The 18809-nt window shown below is 39.2% G+C and overlaps 3 protein-coding genes across 13 annotated transcripts; 1 reads left to right on the forward strand and 2 right to left on the reverse strand.

Moving 5' to 3' along the window:
* Positions 1-261: 261 nt before the first annotated feature.
* Positions 262-7548, reverse strand: LOC135168594 (odorant receptor 22c-like). Of its 9 annotated transcripts, none has more exons than XR_010300059.1 (7): positions 3947-4752; positions 3481-3733; positions 3017-3120; positions 2639-2965; positions 2047-2325; positions 609-687; positions 262-397 (listed from the first exon to the last, which is right to left on the reverse strand). XR_010300059.1 is itself a non-coding variant. In XM_064132956.1 (7 exons), exons 1-7 carry the CDS (start codon positions 6984-6986, stop codon positions 2884-2886), a joined length of 1308 nt encoding a protein of 435 aa, XP_063989026.1. In that variant the 5' UTR covers positions 6987-7548; the 3' UTR covers positions 2747-2883. The 9 variants fall into 9 exon arrangements, 7 of the variants coding, with proteins under 7 accessions (XP_063989029.1, XP_063989030.1, XP_063989027.1 ...); XR_010300060.1 differs by having other exon boundaries at positions 275-394; XM_064132956.1 differs by lacking the exons at positions 262-397; positions 609-687; positions 2047-2325; positions 3481-3733; positions 3947-4752 and adding exons at positions 4779-5057; positions 5368-5676; positions 5803-5906; positions 5970-6222; positions 6792-7548 and having other exon boundaries at positions 2747-2947.
* A 664-nt stretch (positions 7549-8212) lies between these two features.
* On the reverse strand, positions 8213-10744 carry LOC135168596 (odorant receptor 22c-like). 2 transcript variants are annotated; one of them, XM_064132967.1, is made up of 7 exons: positions 10286-10744; positions 9904-10192; positions 9539-9791; positions 9368-9471; positions 8892-9200; positions 8443-8721; positions 8213-8338 (listed from the first exon to the last, which is right to left on the reverse strand). In XM_064132967.1, the coding sequence occupies exons 2-7, from the start codon at positions 10096-10098 to the stop codon at positions 8273-8275; spliced, it is 1206 nt and encodes a 401-aa protein (XP_063989037.1). In that variant the 5' UTR covers positions 10099-10192; positions 10286-10744; the 3' UTR covers positions 8213-8272. The 2 variants fall into 2 exon arrangements, with proteins under 2 accessions (XP_063989037.1, XP_063989036.1); XM_064132966.1 differs by having other exon boundaries at positions 8217-8357.
* Positions 8497-18756, forward strand: LOC135168589 (uncharacterized). 2 transcript variants are annotated; one of them, XM_064132937.1, is made up of 9 exons: positions 8497-8635; positions 11365-11851; positions 12180-12449; positions 12816-12967; positions 14842-14939; positions 15248-15608; positions 15690-15901; positions 16040-16387; positions 16544-18756. In XM_064132937.1, the coding sequence occupies exons 2-9, from the start codon at positions 11531-11533 to the stop codon at positions 17908-17910; spliced, it is 3129 nt and encodes a 1042-aa protein (XP_063989007.1). In that variant the 5' UTR covers positions 8497-8635; positions 11365-11530; the 3' UTR covers positions 17911-18756. The 2 variants fall into 2 exon arrangements, with proteins under 2 accessions (XP_063989007.1, XP_063989006.1); XM_064132936.1 differs by lacking the exon at positions 8497-8635 and adding an exon at positions 10848-11221.
* Positions 18757-18809: the final 53 nt, after the last annotated feature.

Genomic DNA, 18809 nt, shown 5'->3' on the forward strand with positions numbered 1-18809 from the left:
AGATTTTACCTGTCCGAGCATAAAATCGTCATTCCCATTTTTAAAAAAAGTTGAATTTATCCCGCCACTTGAGAGCGCTCGCTGGTTTCCCGCACATTAATTCAGAAATGTAATAGCTAATGCACACCAATAGCACACAATTTTTTCGAAAAATATTTTTGCATCCACATAAATCGTAAGTTGGCTCTAAGGAATACTAGCGTCGAGTGTATGAAGATTTGGAATTGTTCACGATAAAGGAAAATTACAATTGATTAGATAAAATTTATTAGATGACTCACCTCACTGGCTTCAGGATAAAATGGTGGTTGAAAATTCAAATCATGTGCAAAAACAGTTGAGAATTAATTGATGAGTGATGACAATAATACACCCGAGGAACTCGTTCTACAATCTTCTGAGGAAAAGTAATAGCAGTGAAGATTGTATGAGTAATTTCATTAGTTTCCCAGATGGACAAATCTCTGTCTTCAGAAATTGTCCAGGAATATTGGAATGTGAACAGAAAACAATTTCTGTCACCGATTTTTTGAAAATTTTTCCAAATTTCTGATAAATCTGAAGACAGAAATTTTTTCAGATCGTTTACGATAGAAAATATAATTTACCTCGTTAGAGATCCGCTTAGAATCAATAGACCTCCTGAATCCTTCGCATATTAATTAATTTCGTCCATCAATTCGCGTACTGAAAAATTTACTTTTTGAAAAAAATAATAACGTCCATGTAATCCAACTCATATAACAATGCATAAAGTACTGTAATTTTTCAATTGTTTGATATTTTTGTTACGCCTCTCTGTGATATTATACGGGCCCATTCACACAACCCTGTACATTAAAATCCATTAACTCTTATCATATCAGAGTGTAAATTATTTTCATAGAGATATAAGAGATAAATTGTCACACTGATGAGAAATTTAAGATTCAATTTGGCTGACTCTACACTATTTCCCCTCGGACTCAATTAAAACTGTCGTTTACAAGTTGAAAATTACTGACAAATTTAGGTATGATAAAACCATTGGTACGATAAAAGTTGAATTATTCTTTGTATATCACAATATATTTAATAAATATGATTATTGAATTGTGAGAGTGAGGGGGCGAGTGAGAAGTCTCGATATGTCAATAAGAAAAAAATATTTATTCTACAAAATATTTGTTTCCAACCGTAAAATAATTTCTCTTTTCAAGATCTATTTTCCATTAAAATTGAAAAAGATGACGATCACAGTTTCGAAATTTTATTTGGTCATTATGACAAACCGATGACTATCGACACTTCTCCCGAATGAAATAGTGAAATGACATGTTCCTCAATGCGAAATGAACCTCTGAAAACTTCAATTTGTTGAAGCTAACACTAATCAACATTAAGATACTAATAAGTAATGATATACAGAATCAACACTTGGCTTGCAGTGTGCGCGTGAATTTCTATAATCCATTGAAAAAAAAAACAAATCATGAAGTGTACTCTGCCCATCCATATACCGTATCGTATTTCTATCGAACTGCAGCATAACTCGATTATGTAAGAATTACTAATGTTACAAAAAAATCTATTGTATTGCGAGAACAAAAGGGATATCGATCGTTACTCTGCGCATTCAATTGGGGAATACATTTTATGTATTTGTCGCACTACGCAAAGTCCTTAATGAATCTCAGTGCGGTTAATCTCATTAATTTATATGAATAATGAAAAAATATTCAGAGAGAAAAATATATTTAAGTTGAAGACTGAGGTGTTGCGTTTTATTTCCTCCAAAATCCTCTCGTGATTTATTTCTCCTCACTTTCTCCACAATTATTTCCAGTGATAAAATCATTAAGATTGACGCGTCTTAATTCATCTCTGATAATTAATTGTTTATCAACGTAATTAATCATCATGTATTAACTACTACTCCTCTTCTTGAAGTGTCTGTCTGATCAGTGCTAGAAATGAGAATGCGGTATGACAAATCTGTGAAAATATAAATACTATAATTACTATATTCATTAAAAAATCATGGAAAGGTGGGAAAATATTACTTGCCGATGTGAATGTCTGCAGAGTAACTGGCGCAAAACCACCGACTGTCAAACTGCAAGCCCTCTGTGACCTCATGATAACCATCGATAGGTCCTTTATTAATTTATTTTTGACAGCGACTGATTCGATAAAATACCATCGTACGTCGTACGCTGCGTCCGATATCGCTAGACTTGCTCCAGTGAGATTATCACATGTCAATGTATAAAAGTATAATTGCGTTATGCTTCCTCCAACATAGACGCAGTAATGGAATGTGAAGAGTGCGGTGCTGCTGGCTGACTTTTCAATGAAACAGTAGAAACGTAATTAATTTCCTGGGAATATCGTCTGCTCAGAAATTTATCATTCGATTATCTGGGGGAATTATCTCAGTTTGTTGATGTGAGAGATTTTACATTGCGAGAAATTTTCAAACAATCCTCAGAACAACAACAAAAGATTAAAAATTTATGCAAAAATATCTGAACAAAATGTGTTTCGAAAATCTTTCAAAAAATCTCTGGCAAAATGTAGAGGTTTTATATACACGAGGAGAATACCCGTTAATTACTCATTCATCACTGAATGAAACTGATGAACATCATGAGCTTACGGTCATCAGCTGAAACATCTCCATGCAGATTAAGAAACTGAGAAGAATGACAATTCCGAGCATCACACTCCGATAAAGCTCCTTGATGTCCTCCACGAAATTTATCAACTGCTGATGTCGCCGAATGCACCTCACAAATCGTGATCGAATGCAGAGTTCATAGGGTACAATCGAATCATCCCGATGATCGCAGACCTCTCTCAGTTCTTTCTGAAGGATCATGAATTGTGCGGTCGCAGTGATATTCATCTGAGACAAGAAATTGTCGAAGCAAAAGTACGTGTAGCAGCAGGGCCACGTGGAGAATATCTGTTGGGAGGATGAAATCTGTCAGCGATCTGTGGTGATATTAAAAATTCTAATGCATGTAGGACTCACCTGCGCAATGTAGAGGATCTCGTACCAGGGGGACTGTTTAATCGGCCAATTTGAGTACAATCGGAAGGGAAATTCCCTGTCACTGTCATTTCTCCCTTGATTCTCTGATGATAAAAGCAATTATTACATTTTTAATTGTCATTACCCAGGTGTAAACCTCTATCTCTGGAAAATCTGTCAAAAATCTTCAAAGTACTCATTCTTCGATTCTTCAAAGATGATCCAAGTGAGATATTTTTCTACACTGAAAGAAATTTTATGTAAAAAATTAGACCTCCAAGTGACGAAACGAGTGTCAAAGTTAGTTTTATCAAGAAACTTCTCCCAAGTCTAATTTTCCCAACAAAACTTGATCAAAAAAATGGCTGATTGTCATTTCGTCCCACTTTTCACTCTCCAGAAGTCAAATTTTTATCCAAAATTTCTTTCACATACGTTAAAGTCAATAAACGATACTGAGTTACCTATTAGCGGTCTTATATAATGAATTGATATCGTCAAGTGGCACATGAAAATGGCAAAGCATACGATTCCTGTCAATCGCGTCATGCACTCCTTCATGACAGCGGCGCCATCGTCTTCATACTCAATATACCAAAAGTGCCTCTGGGCGTATCGAACTAAATCCAGAAACTGTCGGCGTTTCAACGCAAAAGACACAACTTTATACAGACAAAACAGCACCGTAATCACATTCATACTGGAATAAGTAAATTTCTATTGAGCTTTGAAAATCAAAAATAATTCTTCTCCCAACCCATAGACAAACTTCATCACTCCGTTCACCAAAATCATCCGAACAATCCTGGAATCATTTTCCGGATAATCTGGAAGAATTATCCATCCACAAATATCCACTCATTTGACATCTCTGACGGAGCTTTAATCATCAAGCGAAGTTTCTCTATGGGTGGATTATCGATAGCCCACCTCGATATCGTTGACACACTTGAAAGCATCAATGCTTGTGAAGCCTATGGCCCCTAGCACAGCACTAATCGTATACAAGACGAGTGCATCCATCGTCAATTTCCCCACCTTCGAATCGGCGGGCCAGAACCCAGAGCATTTTAAAAAGAAAGTGGTCAATTTAAGCGCCAAACATTGACCTGGACGCGACCCCATGGCATCTTCAAGAGGGAACGTCAAATGTAGAAATAGATGAGATATCACGTATAATTTTCCACTTGGTCTCTGCTCACATTCATACTTTTACCCTCGTTGATATAGTGAATAGATAATGATCGCATGTGAGGCGTTTAAATTGCCTTCTTCGAAATTTCATATCGATTGGGTAATGAAGTACCGTTGCGTGATACGTGATGAGTGAAAAGCTGTCATGGAATATAAGTTTGGGGTGAGGGGGTGGTTAACTGGAGGCTCTGATGCTGTCGGATTTAAAAGTAGAGACTTCGGAGGTTCAACATGTGCGGTTTTAACACAAAGTCGAATGAAAAATGGGGAAATCATTTTTCCGGCCTTTTGCAAAGAGGGAAAACACGTCGTATAAAATTTTTGGTGGGAAAATCTTACTTGTAGTTCCAGAACTACCATGAGAGTAACATTACTTCCATTATATATTTGACAAAAAATACTCTATTGTCATTCTATGAGACTTGTTTACATTATAACGTTGTTATGAACCATCTTTCTCGAGGGTCTGTCTGATGAGGGCTAAAAATGAAAATGCTGTGTGGCAAATCTGTGAACATGAAATCGGTCTGATTTATGGGGGTCCTTGAAGTCAAAGGAAATGGCTCACCGATGTGAATGTCTGCAATGTGACCGGTGCAAAGCCACCGATCGTCAAGGAGCAGGCCCTCTGCGATCGCATGATAACCATCGAAAGATCCTTCACGAGTTGATTTTTCACAGCCTCTGGCTCCAGGGAAAACCACTGTACGTCGTATGCCGCGTTGGATACTCCAAGACTTGCGCCAGTCAAGTTGTCACACGTCATTGTATAAAAGTATAACTGGGTTATGCTTCCTCCGACGTAGACACAATAGTGGAATGTTGTAATTTTGGTGCTGGTAGTTGACTTTGGATATAATAAATGAAAAAAAAATGAATTTGAGAAATTAAAAAGGGTAGAAAGGCTGGTCACACTGTGGATGGCGCCGCGGCTCCAACGTTTCAGTTTTTCCAGGTAACTCGACACGCGATAAATTATGAAAAAATTTGCCGTCGATCGTGAATGCAGCTGATGAATTATAGTATTTTTAAATAAGACAGATGCTACCACGTTGGAAGGGTAAGGAACGGGAAAAATTCCCTCCTGAAGAGACAATTTGGCGCATTTTCGGTGACCAGCCGAGGAGTGATAAAATGAATGAGAATCATAATCTTACGGTCATGAGCTGAAACATCTCCAGGCAAATTAGAAAGCTGAGGAGAATTACTACTCCGAGGATGACACTCCGGTAAATCTCTTTGACGTCTTCTACAAAGTCTATCAACTGCTGGTGCCTCCGAACGCACCGAACAAAGCGTGATCGAACGTTGTCCTCATACGACGAGTGCAATCTCTTGGGATTGTCACAGATCTGTCGTATTTCTTGCTGCAATATGATAAATTGTCCGACAGCCGTGATATTCAGTTGACATAAAAAATTGTCGAAGCAGAAGTAACAGTAACAACATGGCCAGGTCGTGATTATCTGTCCAATAACAGAAATTTTATATTTTGAGTTAAGTTTGACACTTTTTTGTCTCCAATCTCTTCTCTTTGCTACAAAATCCAACACCAGAAAATTTGTCTCCAAACTCTCATTCATCAAACTCACCTGTCCGACGTACAAGATCTCATACCAGGGCGACAGAGTGATCGGTAAATCAGAGTACAATCGGAAGGGGAAGACTCTGTCGCTCTCATTTTTCCCGCGATTCTCTGTGATAACAGTGATTAAACATTCCTTAAATTACAGAAGACCCAACAAGTAGTGCAGATTACCTAGTAGCGGGATGACATAGTGAAGGACAACTGTCAGATGACACATGAAAATAGCAAACGTCACGATTCCCGCCAATCGCCTCATGCACTCCTTCATCACATCAGCGCCGTAGTCTTGATATTCAACATTCCAGAAGTGTTTTTTTGCATAACAAACTAGATCTAGAAATGATTTACGCTTGAATGCAAAGGATATAACTTTGTACGTGCCAAATATTCCTGTAAAGGTAATCATAGTAGAATAGGTAAATTTCTATGAAGCGTTGAGATTCGTAAAATATTCATCTGCACACCCATAAGCGAATTTCACTTCCCATATTTCCAACTGCTAATTATTCAATTGTTCTACATTAAATCAAACCCAATTAACATATAAATCATATTTTTCATACCATAATATTATTCACAGTGCTTGGTATGTGTGACAATAATGAATCGTCTGTCCATAATTGTTTTCAGTACATGTCAGTATTTTATAATTTTTTTTTTTCGAACAGTACCGAAATGTTTAGAATATTTTTAATAAACAAAATCAGAGAAGCGACAGAAAGGAATGAATCAGCAAGGGCCTTTTGAGAAATGGGCCCAGAGTCTGAAAACTTTGGCCACTAAGAGTCAGTTGATCTGGAGACATTATAAGAGAAAGACTTTTTCCGTGCGATAAATAAATCATTAAAATTCATATTTAAATCGATTTTATATTATTTAAACAATTCCTGTTCATAATCCAATAAATATCAATTGAAATTGCAATTTCAAGTCTCAATCCAGATAAATTAGTTATTCAAAAAATTGGCCTATGGGTGTACATTCATAACTCACATCCATGTCCCCGTAGCACTTGTAGAGATCAACGAGTGTGAAGAAAAGAGCCCCCACGACAGAAGTAATGGTGTACACGACGAGCCCGTCCATGACTTGCTTTCCAAATTTTGAATTCGCCGGCCAAAACCCGCAGCACTTGAGAAAAAAAGCTGTGAGCGTCACTGCCCAGGAGTTGGCCGGATGTGCTGTCATGATGCCACCAAGACGGAGCTTCGGAGACAGAAATGATGTCGTTCTGAATCGCCTTCCAGCCCCTCCCTATTCCCACGCTGACACTCTGAATGTCCACCGTGCGAGGAATACATAATGATTGCGTGTGCCCATCTAAATGACGTTCCCCGAAATTTAATATCGATTGAGTCATTACGTGTACGTAAGGTGCATTGGGCGTATAGAGCGCCGGTGGTGAGGGGAAGTGCTGGGGAACCGCTGCCGACGGAAGAGTAGAGACAAGACGATATTCCATCAGGTTGGGTGTGGCTAAGACTTGGAGATTTCTTCGTACAGGAAAATCCGGGATTAATTTTAGGATTTAATCCTAGTCTCCTTCTTCAGAGCTCGATGTGGGGGACGAAATCGTACCGCGTGTGGCTGATAGCTTTGAATTACGCACCAGAGATTTGAACCAATGAGGAATAGGTGTGATGGAGTTGGATGATTTTGAGTCGATTGGGGAATTAATGGTATAGGATTTCTCATAGAAGAATAGTATAAGAAGCGCTGGGGAGTTTAGACCAGATGTGATGTGCATTGATTATTTTCAGAAGTCGATAGGATCAAAGGAATGTATCAGGTAGCTTCGAGGAACTCGATGATTCTATTGGCTAGAGGGGCGTAATTAGGACGTTCTCCTGAGTGTATAATCAATCGACAACTGCACGGAGAGAAAAGTCTGGGAAGAATTACTGTGTTGGGCCCTAGAATCGAGGTGCAACATTCTAGAATACTGGAATGTGTTTTACTGATACATAAAAATTCCTATCAATACCGTTAATTTTGTAATTAATGATATGTGGCACTACAAAATTTGAAGGTCGATCACTTTTTATTTGAGGTGAAATCAAAAATTGAAGGAAATCTTTTAAAAATTCCTGTCTGGGTCAGTTTATCTTATTGGACCTTTCTTCTCTTTTTACTGTGCCACACAGCAATTTCTCGCTAATTAATTGTGATTCGATAACGATGAGCATCGAATATAGCCGATTATTGTCGACGTTGTACTTCATCATGGGAAATGTTGCATCAGACTTTCAATTTTTACGAGGCCGATTACGAAATTTTTCTAGATGTCATAGTAATTTTTCTCAGACCTGCAGTTTGCGCTGAAATTGTAACGCAGCACAGTAATTTTATCGGGATGACACTATAAAAATTCTCAGATTCTTCTCTCCGTGTGAGCCCACGAGGAAGAATAACATCCATTATATATTTGCAAAGATGTAACCCATTGCAATTTCCAGTTCATCATAAAGTAATTGTTACGAATGATCATCTTCAAGCGTCTGCCTGATGAGAGCCAGGAATGAAAAGGCAGTGTGGCAAATCTGTGAACATAAAGATATCCTGTAATTACTGAGTTTACATCTGTTTCAGGCTCGGAAGATATTAACAATTTGGAAACAACCGACCACTGGATGACATGTCTTACCGACGTAAATGTTTGCAATGTTACCGGTGAAAATCCACCAACGGTCAGGGTACAGGCTCTCTGCGATCGCATTATAACTATCGACAGATCCTTCACCAGTCGATTCTTCATGGCCTCCGATCGTATCAAAAACCATCGCACATCATATGCCGCATCGGAGATCGCAAGACTTGCGCCCGTCAGATCGTCACAGGTCAGGGTGTAAAAATATAACTGCGTTATACTTCCTCCGAAGTAGACGCAATAATGGAACGTAGAGAGCTTCGCACTGTCCGTAGACTTTCGATAAAATAATTAACGATAATGATTAACGATTGATAAAAAAAATAATCAGAAAAATACATCAACATATCGAGAACCAGTTTAAAAAATACAAATTTTTCACTCCGGGGAGAAAAATATTTTTGTTTCTCGTGAACTAAAAATCATTGTGGAGAGTGTCATTTTACCGTCATGAGCTGAAACATCTCCAGGCAGATCAAAAAGCTAAGGAGAATCACTACTCCGAGCATCACACTCCGGTAAAGTTCTTTGATGTCATCCACAAAATTTATCAATTGCTGATGTCTCTGAACGCAGCTGACAAATCGCGATCGAATTTTAAGTTCATTCCATAGATAGGAACCATCGAGATTGTCACAAATCTCTCGCATTTCTTTCTGGAGTATCACAAATTGTGCAACTGCGGTGATGTTCATTTGACATAAGAAATTGTCGAAGCAGAAGTAGCAGTAGCAACATGGCCACGTTGCAATTACCTACGAGGGAAGGTAAAAATTTTCATTGAACTGGACTGAGGGAGAAAGTGGCAGAAGAATCCGTGTGTGTGTCAACATGTCTGGAGATCTAGCTGATGCCTAAAATGACCGATCCTCGTGCCCACACTGGCAAATTCCTGCTCAGTTTGTCATTCAGAAAGACTCACCTGTCCAACATAAAGGATCTCATACCAGGGAGACAGAGTAATCGGCAAATCGGAGTACAATCGAAAGGGGAAGATTCTGTCACTCTCATTTCTCCCTTGATTCTCTGTGATGAAGGTAGTAATTATTCCTTCTTTACATACTATTCAACAAACTGCAATATTGTGCATTACCTATTAATGGAATTATGTAGTGAAGCGCAACCGTCAAATGGCACATGAAAATCGCAAATGTTACGATTCCAGTTAATCGCACCATACACTTACTCATAACATCAGCACCATAGCCCTCATACTGAATATTCCAAAAGTGCCTCTGGGCATAACAAACTAGATCTAAAAAGGACTTCCGTTTCAGCGTAAAAGAGACAACTTTATAGAGTCCAAAAGCTCCTGTGCAGAAAATCATAGTAGAATACGTGAATTTCTACAGGGAATAAAAAATCGTCAACTATTTCTTCGTCCACCCATGGATCAACTCTCTATGGAATAATTTCCACAATATGAAATTTTTCCATGGGTGCACACTGAGAACTCACATCGACATCCCCATAACACTTGTAGAGGTCGTAGAAGACGAAGAAAAGGGCACCTAGTACAGCACTAATCGTGTACACGACGAGTCCATCCATCAGGCGCTTTTCAAATTTCGATGTGGCCGGCCAAAATCCACAGCATTTCAAAAAAAAAGCTGTGAATGTCACCGCCCAATAATTACCTGGAGGTGACGCCATGGGGTCTGACAGCGTCAACTTGGACACTAGACATAGACTCCATCATTTGGATAATTTTTTATTCTCTTCTTTCCCACGTTCACACTCTGGCTACCTGGGGTACAATGAATACGTAATGATCGCGTGTATTGCATCCAACTGGTCGCCCACGAATTTTTCTATCGATTGTGTTCCGATATGTACTTACGGTGTATTTGGTGTCATTCGCCGGCATTGCGAGAAGATCTCAGCAGATGCAACTGCCGATCGTAACCACAAATGACTGACAATCACAAAATAATCCTGAAGAGCCCTGCGGTGGTCACTGCTTACGCTGTCCGAGAACACAAATCACATTTTACAATTTTGATTCATCTAATTTACCATAATTACGAAAATTTTTGATTATTTTACTTTTTTGACGTGAAGTTCATGACTAGACAGTTCCCGCCAATTGTGTCGCAAGGAGTGCAGCCAATCGTGTGTTGGCGTATCCTCAACCGTCTCCTGGAATAAAAAAAATTACTTAAAATAAAATGGTTCATTCCTAAATGTGGATATTTAATTTAATTTAAATTAAGAATTAGATTGCGGACTTTCCAACTGATTTCGTATCGATTTATCGTAATTAGATTATTATTCGATCATACCGACTGCTACTTCCACGGTCGGTAAAACAGCAGATCTCCATTAAAATTGCAAAAGCGTCCAGCGAGCAGAAAATGGCGCTGCTAACCCATCCACCCGTCAGAAGTTGGCATAAAGGCGCGGTGTTATGGCGTCGGAAGCCCAGTAGTGAATCTAACGTCCAATTAACGACCTGAATAAATAGAAAATCATTGCCCCAATAACTCACCAATTAACCCGACGTCTGCCGGCAGTCGGCAAGCCAATTAAATTCATTATAATCAAGTACAAGCTCCAAGTGCTACCCACCGTTAGCTCAACCAAAACGTGTTCCTCATGAGGTGCAAACGTGTAGCGTGGACCTGAAACGATCTGGCCTTCGAACGAGTTCTAAATACCAATTACCCCGTACTACTCACCAAAATTTGGTATTTCACCAGTTAAGGACAATCATTACGCCTGTACCATATGCTCAGAAGTCTCCAGAAGGTCGGAACGATTAATGAAGTGATACAAAGTGCGTCTGAGTTCCAAAAAACAATTGCAATAATTTATAAAAATGATCAATATTCCAGTCATTCAAACATCCTTAACGGAGTTAATTAAGCAGTTGTCCACTAGATTAACTCGAATCTTGACTAATATTCGATCCCTTTTCAGGTTCCTAGGGCCAGAATGGGATCTGCAAGTGACTTTCACCCCACAACGACAACCTAACCTAAACATGACTCTCTGACACTCGTCGAACAAGAGATTTACAATTTGTCAATTGTAAAAAACATTTCATATATTTTTTAAGCTGATTTCTGCGAAATAACTGGGAAAAATGTCGACCAATGCACAATTCGCAAGCCCACCACCGGTGATTAATCTGCCGAATATGTCGGTGCCACCGCCTACAACGCCGAATCTGTCAGCACCACCACCGAATTTAACCACCATTAATACCTCCGGGGGTTATCAGCATCGGTTTAATAATCATCGAGAGGGACGGGGGTTCTTCAAACCCTTCAGGCCTTATCATGCTCCCAAGATTATTTCTGGAGGACAAGACGCCCTTCAAGATGAATTCGATGGAAAGAGACTTAGGAAGTCTGTGATGAGGAAGACTGTCGACTACAATTCAGCTATTATCAAGAGTTTAGAGGTATCAGGAATTTTTTTTCAACAATTTAATTGTTAAGTTGATGTTTAGTGGTTTGCAAACGAAAACATAACCTTAAAGTTTCAGGTCCTTGAAAAATTTTCGTAGTCTGCTATATTTGGAGGAGAGATCTAGGATTTCTGTCTCCAAAAAAATTAACACAATAGCTTTCAATCTCTATCGATATTATTAAAAATTATTACTATAAACAGGGGCGCATGAAAATTGATAAATAAACATTCGAGGGCTGCTCAGGTGGAAACTTTGATCTTGCATTTCCACTCAAACCTAAGCTCACCAATCAAAAGTATGTTTTTAATAAAAATTATAGAATCGAGTTTGGCAAAGAGACTACCGAGACAGACGTGCACTCCAGCCAGATGTTATGTACTACCCTGACCTCCTTCCACCACCTAGCTACGTCGACAACCCGATAAACGCCGTCACAACTCGTTTTGTTAAAACAGCAACAAATAAAATGCGTTGTCCAATTTTTTGCATGGCGTGGACGCCCGAGGGTAGGAGATTAGTAACTGGAGCCTCCAGTGGGGAGTTTACACTGTGGAATGGACTGACTTTCAATTTTGAAACGATTCTTCAGGTAAAATGACAGCTGAAAATGTCAGATTCAGAAATAAAAATTTGGGGAAATAGTTTAAGAAGGGAGTTTCAGTGGGATTTATCCCATGAATTTAATAGTGAATATTAATTCATTTAGTATTGACAAACTTGGGAATAAATTAAATACTTCAAAATTTAATATTCATCTCTAGTTTGAAAATTAAAAAAAAAGTTCCTGCAGTCCAGCTGCACCAAGCACCTGATATTCAAATAAAAAAAATACATTTTAAGACCTTCTGATTATATATTATTTAAAGCAATGTGCGAGCATCGAAATTAATGGAATAATAATTGACATTTTCACCATATTTTTTTTTGTTTTGTTTCTATTCAATAATTTGTTCAGGCTCACGACAGCCCAGTCAGAACAATGGTATGGTCACATAACGAGAGCTGGATGGTAACTGGTGATCATGCAGGTTACGTCAAATACTGGCAGAGCAACATGAACAACGTCAAGATGTTTCAGGCCCACAAAGAAGCGATTAGAGGACTCAGGTATACCATCAACAAGCACACTAGAAATTTTTGTCGATTTTCAATTATACTATTTATATTTTATAAATACCTCATCGTTATTATTCTTATGAGATGTCTGATAATTTTTGTTCATATCATTTCTATCAATTGGCATCCACCTTGACCCCCCTTTTCCGACGATAGATGAATAAATTGAAAAATAAATTGTTGGAAAACCCCTTATAATCTACGAACGAAGGACTCAACAAGAGACTGAAAATTCTTGTTGCCTCTAGACTATTTTGGGAGTGTCCAAGGATGAAAGAGTGTCACAAAAGTTTTGTAGACTTTTTTTTCAATCCAGTGGCTTCCAAAATAATCTCAATAGGATTGTTTCCACTTTTTCGCGAATTTGAAGGATCCAGATTTTCACTGAAAAAAATTACCGATAATCATTATAAAGATTAACACTCCTGCCAATAATTTGCCATTTATCCATTAACAATTCTCCTCGATGAGCCCTCCCCCTTTTTTTTTTTCTAATGATTATTTCCTCATCAGTTTCCAACTTCGTGAAATTTTTATAATGCGCTATTGGGAAAATGTATCTGTTGATGAATTAATGAAAATAAAGTGAGGGAAATATATATATAATTTTATCTATATATATATATATATAGATATTGTTGGTACATGAGCCAGCCAATGTTCGAGTAAATCCTATTTTGATATGCATAAATAAAGAATACTCATCCTGCCTCCTTACAATATTTTCCAATAAAAATAAAATTGAATAAATAATTTAACAACCATGAAATGCCATTTTTGCCAGCAATAAAGATCGATGTTCCTCTATAACTGCGATAATTATGAAATAATAAATAAATATTATTAAAATGAATCGGGCAGTAGTTTTCACGTTATCGTGGCGGTGTTATTGGCGTGAATGTGTGTGTGTAAACAATTACCGACAGTTGCAGGAAATCAAAATGATTTTTTAAAGAGACTCACTGTACGTTTGTACTTTCTCGTTCGCTATTTGTTGTAATAAACACTGATAACTCATTAAATTTCACTGAATTTAGAAAACATATCAATTGAGAACATTGTCCTATGGTCATGTGGCATCGAATTGAGAATTAAAATATATTTTCAAGGCTTACGAATGATTGGTGAATTTTAGTTATTTTTATTCTATTCATCGAACATTTTTTTTAACAACTTCGAGTGCCAGATATGACTGTCGGCGATGAATTGTTGTTCGTCCGTAGCTGCTCCCTAATATTTAAAATTTTTTAAAACTTGGGTTGTTTCATCAGCACGTGGAAATTCTGGGGAAGGATGCACTGAGAAAAAATATTATTTCTCGGAAGACTGACAGTCCTCAGACAGTCTTACAGTCTTGACAGATTTTTTTTTCTTATTCTTCATGTCATACCTATGACCGTGAGGTCATGTATTAGATCTAAAGATCATGCACGTGGCCTCACAAATTTTCTAATTTTTTATATTCGCGATGATGATATCTTTTCTTCTCAGCGTATGGGTGAATTTTCCATTAATTATGCATTAAGTACTGGACTGATAATAATCGTGGTTATTTAATGAAAAAATTTCCCCAAAAAATACAAGCAAATCAAAATTATCAATTCAAAAATTTATTAGACGAATTATTAGTGATAAAACTTCCTTAATTACTTTCTCGTTATGTCTCCCTGTGTTAAAGAATTATTATGATACTGCGATAATAATTCTCAATTATTATAATTAGTACAAAATTGCACACAAACAATCTGTTTCTTCCGCAACGCAATCAATGAATTCATATCGCGAATTTAATAATCAATTTAAAAAAGAACAAAAAACTTGCGTTGACGTGAGGACGGTAATTACTATATTTTTTCGACCGGCAGTTTCAGTCCAACCGATCACAAATTGGCGACCTGCAGTGATGATGGAACTGTTCGAATTTGGGACTTTCTACGATGTCACGAGGAAAGAATTCTCAGGGGTATAAATTTTTTTGATTTATTTTGAAAAAAAGTAAAAACTCAACCTTCACTATTTTTTTGTCAAATTTATTATTAATAATCCATCAAATTATTGAGGATTATTAACTGATACCATTGACTATCAATCACTTGTGCAAATAATTTTGATAATAATTTAATAAATTTTGACAGTTTCTCATTTATTTATGACAATTAAACAAGCACACAATTAATTAACAACCAATTATTATCCAATTAGCTAATCAATTATTTTAGATTGATTTCAAAGGGGTGAGACGAGAGAAAATTATTCAAAAATTGTCTTTAGGTCACGGAGCAGACGTCAAGTGCGTGCACTGGCATCCGCAGAAGAGTCTAGTCATCTCCGGGAGTAAAGACAATCAGCAACCAGTAAAGCTCTGGGATCCAAAGACTGGCCAGTCCCTGGCCACTCTGCACGCCCACAAGAGCACTGTGATGGACGTCAAGTGGAACGAGAACGGTAACTGGTTAGTTACAGCCTCCAGGGATCACCTCCTCAAGCTTTTTGACTTGAGGAATCTGAGCCAGGAGGTACAGACCTTCAGAGGACACAAGAAGGAGGCTTCCAGCGTCGCTTGGCATCCCAGCCATGAGGGGCTCTTCTGCAGCGGTGGAAGCGATGGAGCTATTCTTTTCTGGCATGTTGGGTAAGTAAATGTAATTTTTATAAACAATTAAATTTTGACGTCATTGGATTTTTCATTAACACGATTAAAAATATTTTTTAGAGCTGATAAGGAAGTCGGGGCTATCGAGCAAGCTCACGACAGCATCGTGTGGACACTTGCGTGGCATCCACTAGGTCACATTCTCTGTTCAGGAAGCAACGATCACACGTCCAAATTCTGGACAAGAAACAGACCTGGAGATTTGATGAGAGACAAATACAATCTCAATACTTTGCCAGCTGGTGCTTGTGGAATTGATGATCACGAAATAGGTAATTATTCTGATTTTTGCAAATTAAAATCAGTGCGAATGAAATTGAAATATTTCATGTGAATGAAATTGAAATATTTAATGGAGTATTTTATCGAATAATATTGTTAATTAATATTTTCTAATTAACTTCCTTTAGCTGACGAAGCAGCTGTGATACCTGGAATGGGCCCAGAGGACAAAATAAATGCAGACGTTGAGCTGGAGGAAGAGAATAATACGACGGTCTCAGGCATTCCTGGACTGGACCTAGATCACGCAGTTGATGAGAGTAAAAAACTTGCCAGCAAGAAGGTCCCATACTCCAAACCAATCCCCAGAAATTTCCAAGCCCAGTGGAACGAAATGGAAGCTGAGGATCCAGAACAAGTGGAGGCTCTGAATGCCATCGTTAATCAACTGATCGAAACGACACCAGGAGCTGTCCCACTCAATGAGGTCATCCCAAATGCCATTATTCTGTACGGAAAAATGGTGCCCGTCGAAGGTAAGCATTTTCATTTGAGTAATTCCTCCAAAATGTGGTGGCAAAAATGTTATTAAAAAATATATTTTATTACGACCATGGAATAGGTTATTTTTTCGTATTTTCCATAACTAAAAAACCCCTTCAACTCATCTCATTCTCTGTTAATCCTTCCAGCGGGTTCAAAACTAGCGGACGCAATTCTTCAGGGTAATGATGCGATAAACAAGCTGGTGACAGCCGGTGAAATAGAAGAGTTAAAGGACGTTACGCTGACGGTCCCTGAGCCGATCGAGGACCCCGAGGACTTTCTCCACGATGAGGGTGATATCGACTTTTCCAAAGTCCCGGATATCGACCTCCCACCACCATTGCCCTCATCAAAGTTCGCGCAGAACCCGGAGCTTCTGAAGGCCCTAAACCGCGGGGGGAAACGCAAGTTTGATCAGCTGATCGGTTGGTCTGACAGTGATAAGACCTCCCGCCTCCATCAGCCGGTCTTTGGTGGCTCCATGCTGGAGGACACCTCCAGCGACACCGACCTCCGCCACATGATGGGCCTCACGGGTGTTGACATGGCGGCCTACCTCGCGCAGGACGAGGATCTCAGGAGGCTGAACAGCCTCGACAGGATGAACAACATCGGCAACATGAATTCCAACAGCATCAACAGGGACGAGGACCTGCGCTTCGGCGGTGGCTCCAGTGGCCCAGGAAGGCCTGATTACGAGGGTAGAAATTCTTTTGGAGATCGAGACTTTAGGCCCAACGTGCCACCCCCCAACTTCAAGCCTGGGGTTGATGGAGACAGCTATGGAGATGGTGATAACAGGCCTCGACCTTGGGACAACGACAACGATCGGGATTTCGAGAAAAGGGATTTGTTGCACTCTGGACTGGGGAACTCTCAGTTGGGCTCATTGTCCCTGCAAATGGGCCTGTCCTCAGGAGTCAATCATCTGAACGCCAATCATCACAATATGCAAAATATTTCGCCAAATATGCCCCCCACGATGAATCTTCCTGGCAATTTGGGACTGAACCCTTCAATTCAGGGGAAGAGTGGTGGACTTATGAACAGTGGAATGGCAGATGGTCTGCCTCCTCACATGATGCACCTGCCTCCCAACTTTGGACCCAATGGGCCCAGTGGACCAGGGCTGCCACCGAATTTCAACCCCAATTTGCGACCACCGAATGGGAATTTCCCTGGGTTCAGGCCCATGGGGCCCTATTCACATAATAATTTTGGGAATTTTCAGGGACCACCTGGATTCAGGTGCCCCAATCCCAATAATCCTCCTCCCAACTTCGAGAGGGGAGGATTTGGACCCAATTTCAGGGGACAGATGGGCAGCGGTGGTGGCAACGGCGGTTTCAACTCTGGATTTAATAATAAAAATTTTGGTGGGAATAGTGGGGGGAAAAGTGGGGGCAGAGGAATGGGTCGGAGCAATGACAATAGCAGGAGCAATTATGGTGGCAGAGGGCGGGGAAGGGATGGTGAGGGTTCAAGAGGGTCTAGGGGTAGGGATAACTATTGAGGGTAATTGGTGAATTTGTTGGTGAATCAGTGGAGTGAAAAGTGATGGTCGATCATAACCTGCGAAATGTCTGGCCCAACGGGCTCCCGATGAGAAGGTTTGCTGACAATTTGGAACGAAACCCTTCGAGTTGGAGCTGATACACAGCAGCATGCCGGAGGATCTTTTTCCCCACATGATGCACCAATGGACCCAGTGCACCGGGATTGCCACCGATTTTCAATCCCCATTTGCAGCCGAATGAACATTTTCAAAATCCCCCTAAATTCAAGTGTCCCAGTCCAAATAATCCTCCACCCAATTTTAAACAAGGGGCTTCCAGGCCTAATTCCAGGAGACATCGGTCAAGGTGAGGCCAGTAGGGCGTTCAACTCCAACAATTCAGCTCTGGATTTAATAGAAAAAATTTTGAGGGACGAGTGGAACTTGGGACTTGGCAGGGAAATGATCCAGAGCAACCACAAGAAGAAGAATAATTATGTGGGAGAGATGACACGAGAGGGTTCAGGGGGGGATTCACTACTAAGAATAACTGGTAAATCACTGGAGGAGAAGTGATGATCGATGATGGCTTTTTCATTCATTTGAGGACTCGAAGTGAGCAAGAATGTTAATTAAATTGGACAGGCACTTAGGTGTTTGTGAGGAAATTGTAATATAAATTGTATGATTACAACCGATTTATCATTTTATGATTGTTTAATTGTAAGTGAGAATTCATAAGTTTTCACGACGATGCCTTGGAAATGTGGAAAGTTCCAAGAATGTTTTGTGAGTGTGCACTGATGGATGAATGGAAATTCAATCAATTAAGATGTTTACTTAATAAAATCGAAAGTATATCAACTAATGACTAATTACTTAAGTCCCATTCAATATTGGATGAGCTTTTTACCTTT

This window comes from Diachasmimorpha longicaudata, chromosome 13 (genome assembly GCF_034640455.1).
Source record: "Diachasmimorpha longicaudata isolate KC_UGA_2023 chromosome 13, iyDiaLong2, whole genome shotgun sequence".
NCBI lineage: Eukaryota > Metazoa > Arthropoda > Insecta > Hymenoptera > Braconidae > Diachasmimorpha > Diachasmimorpha longicaudata.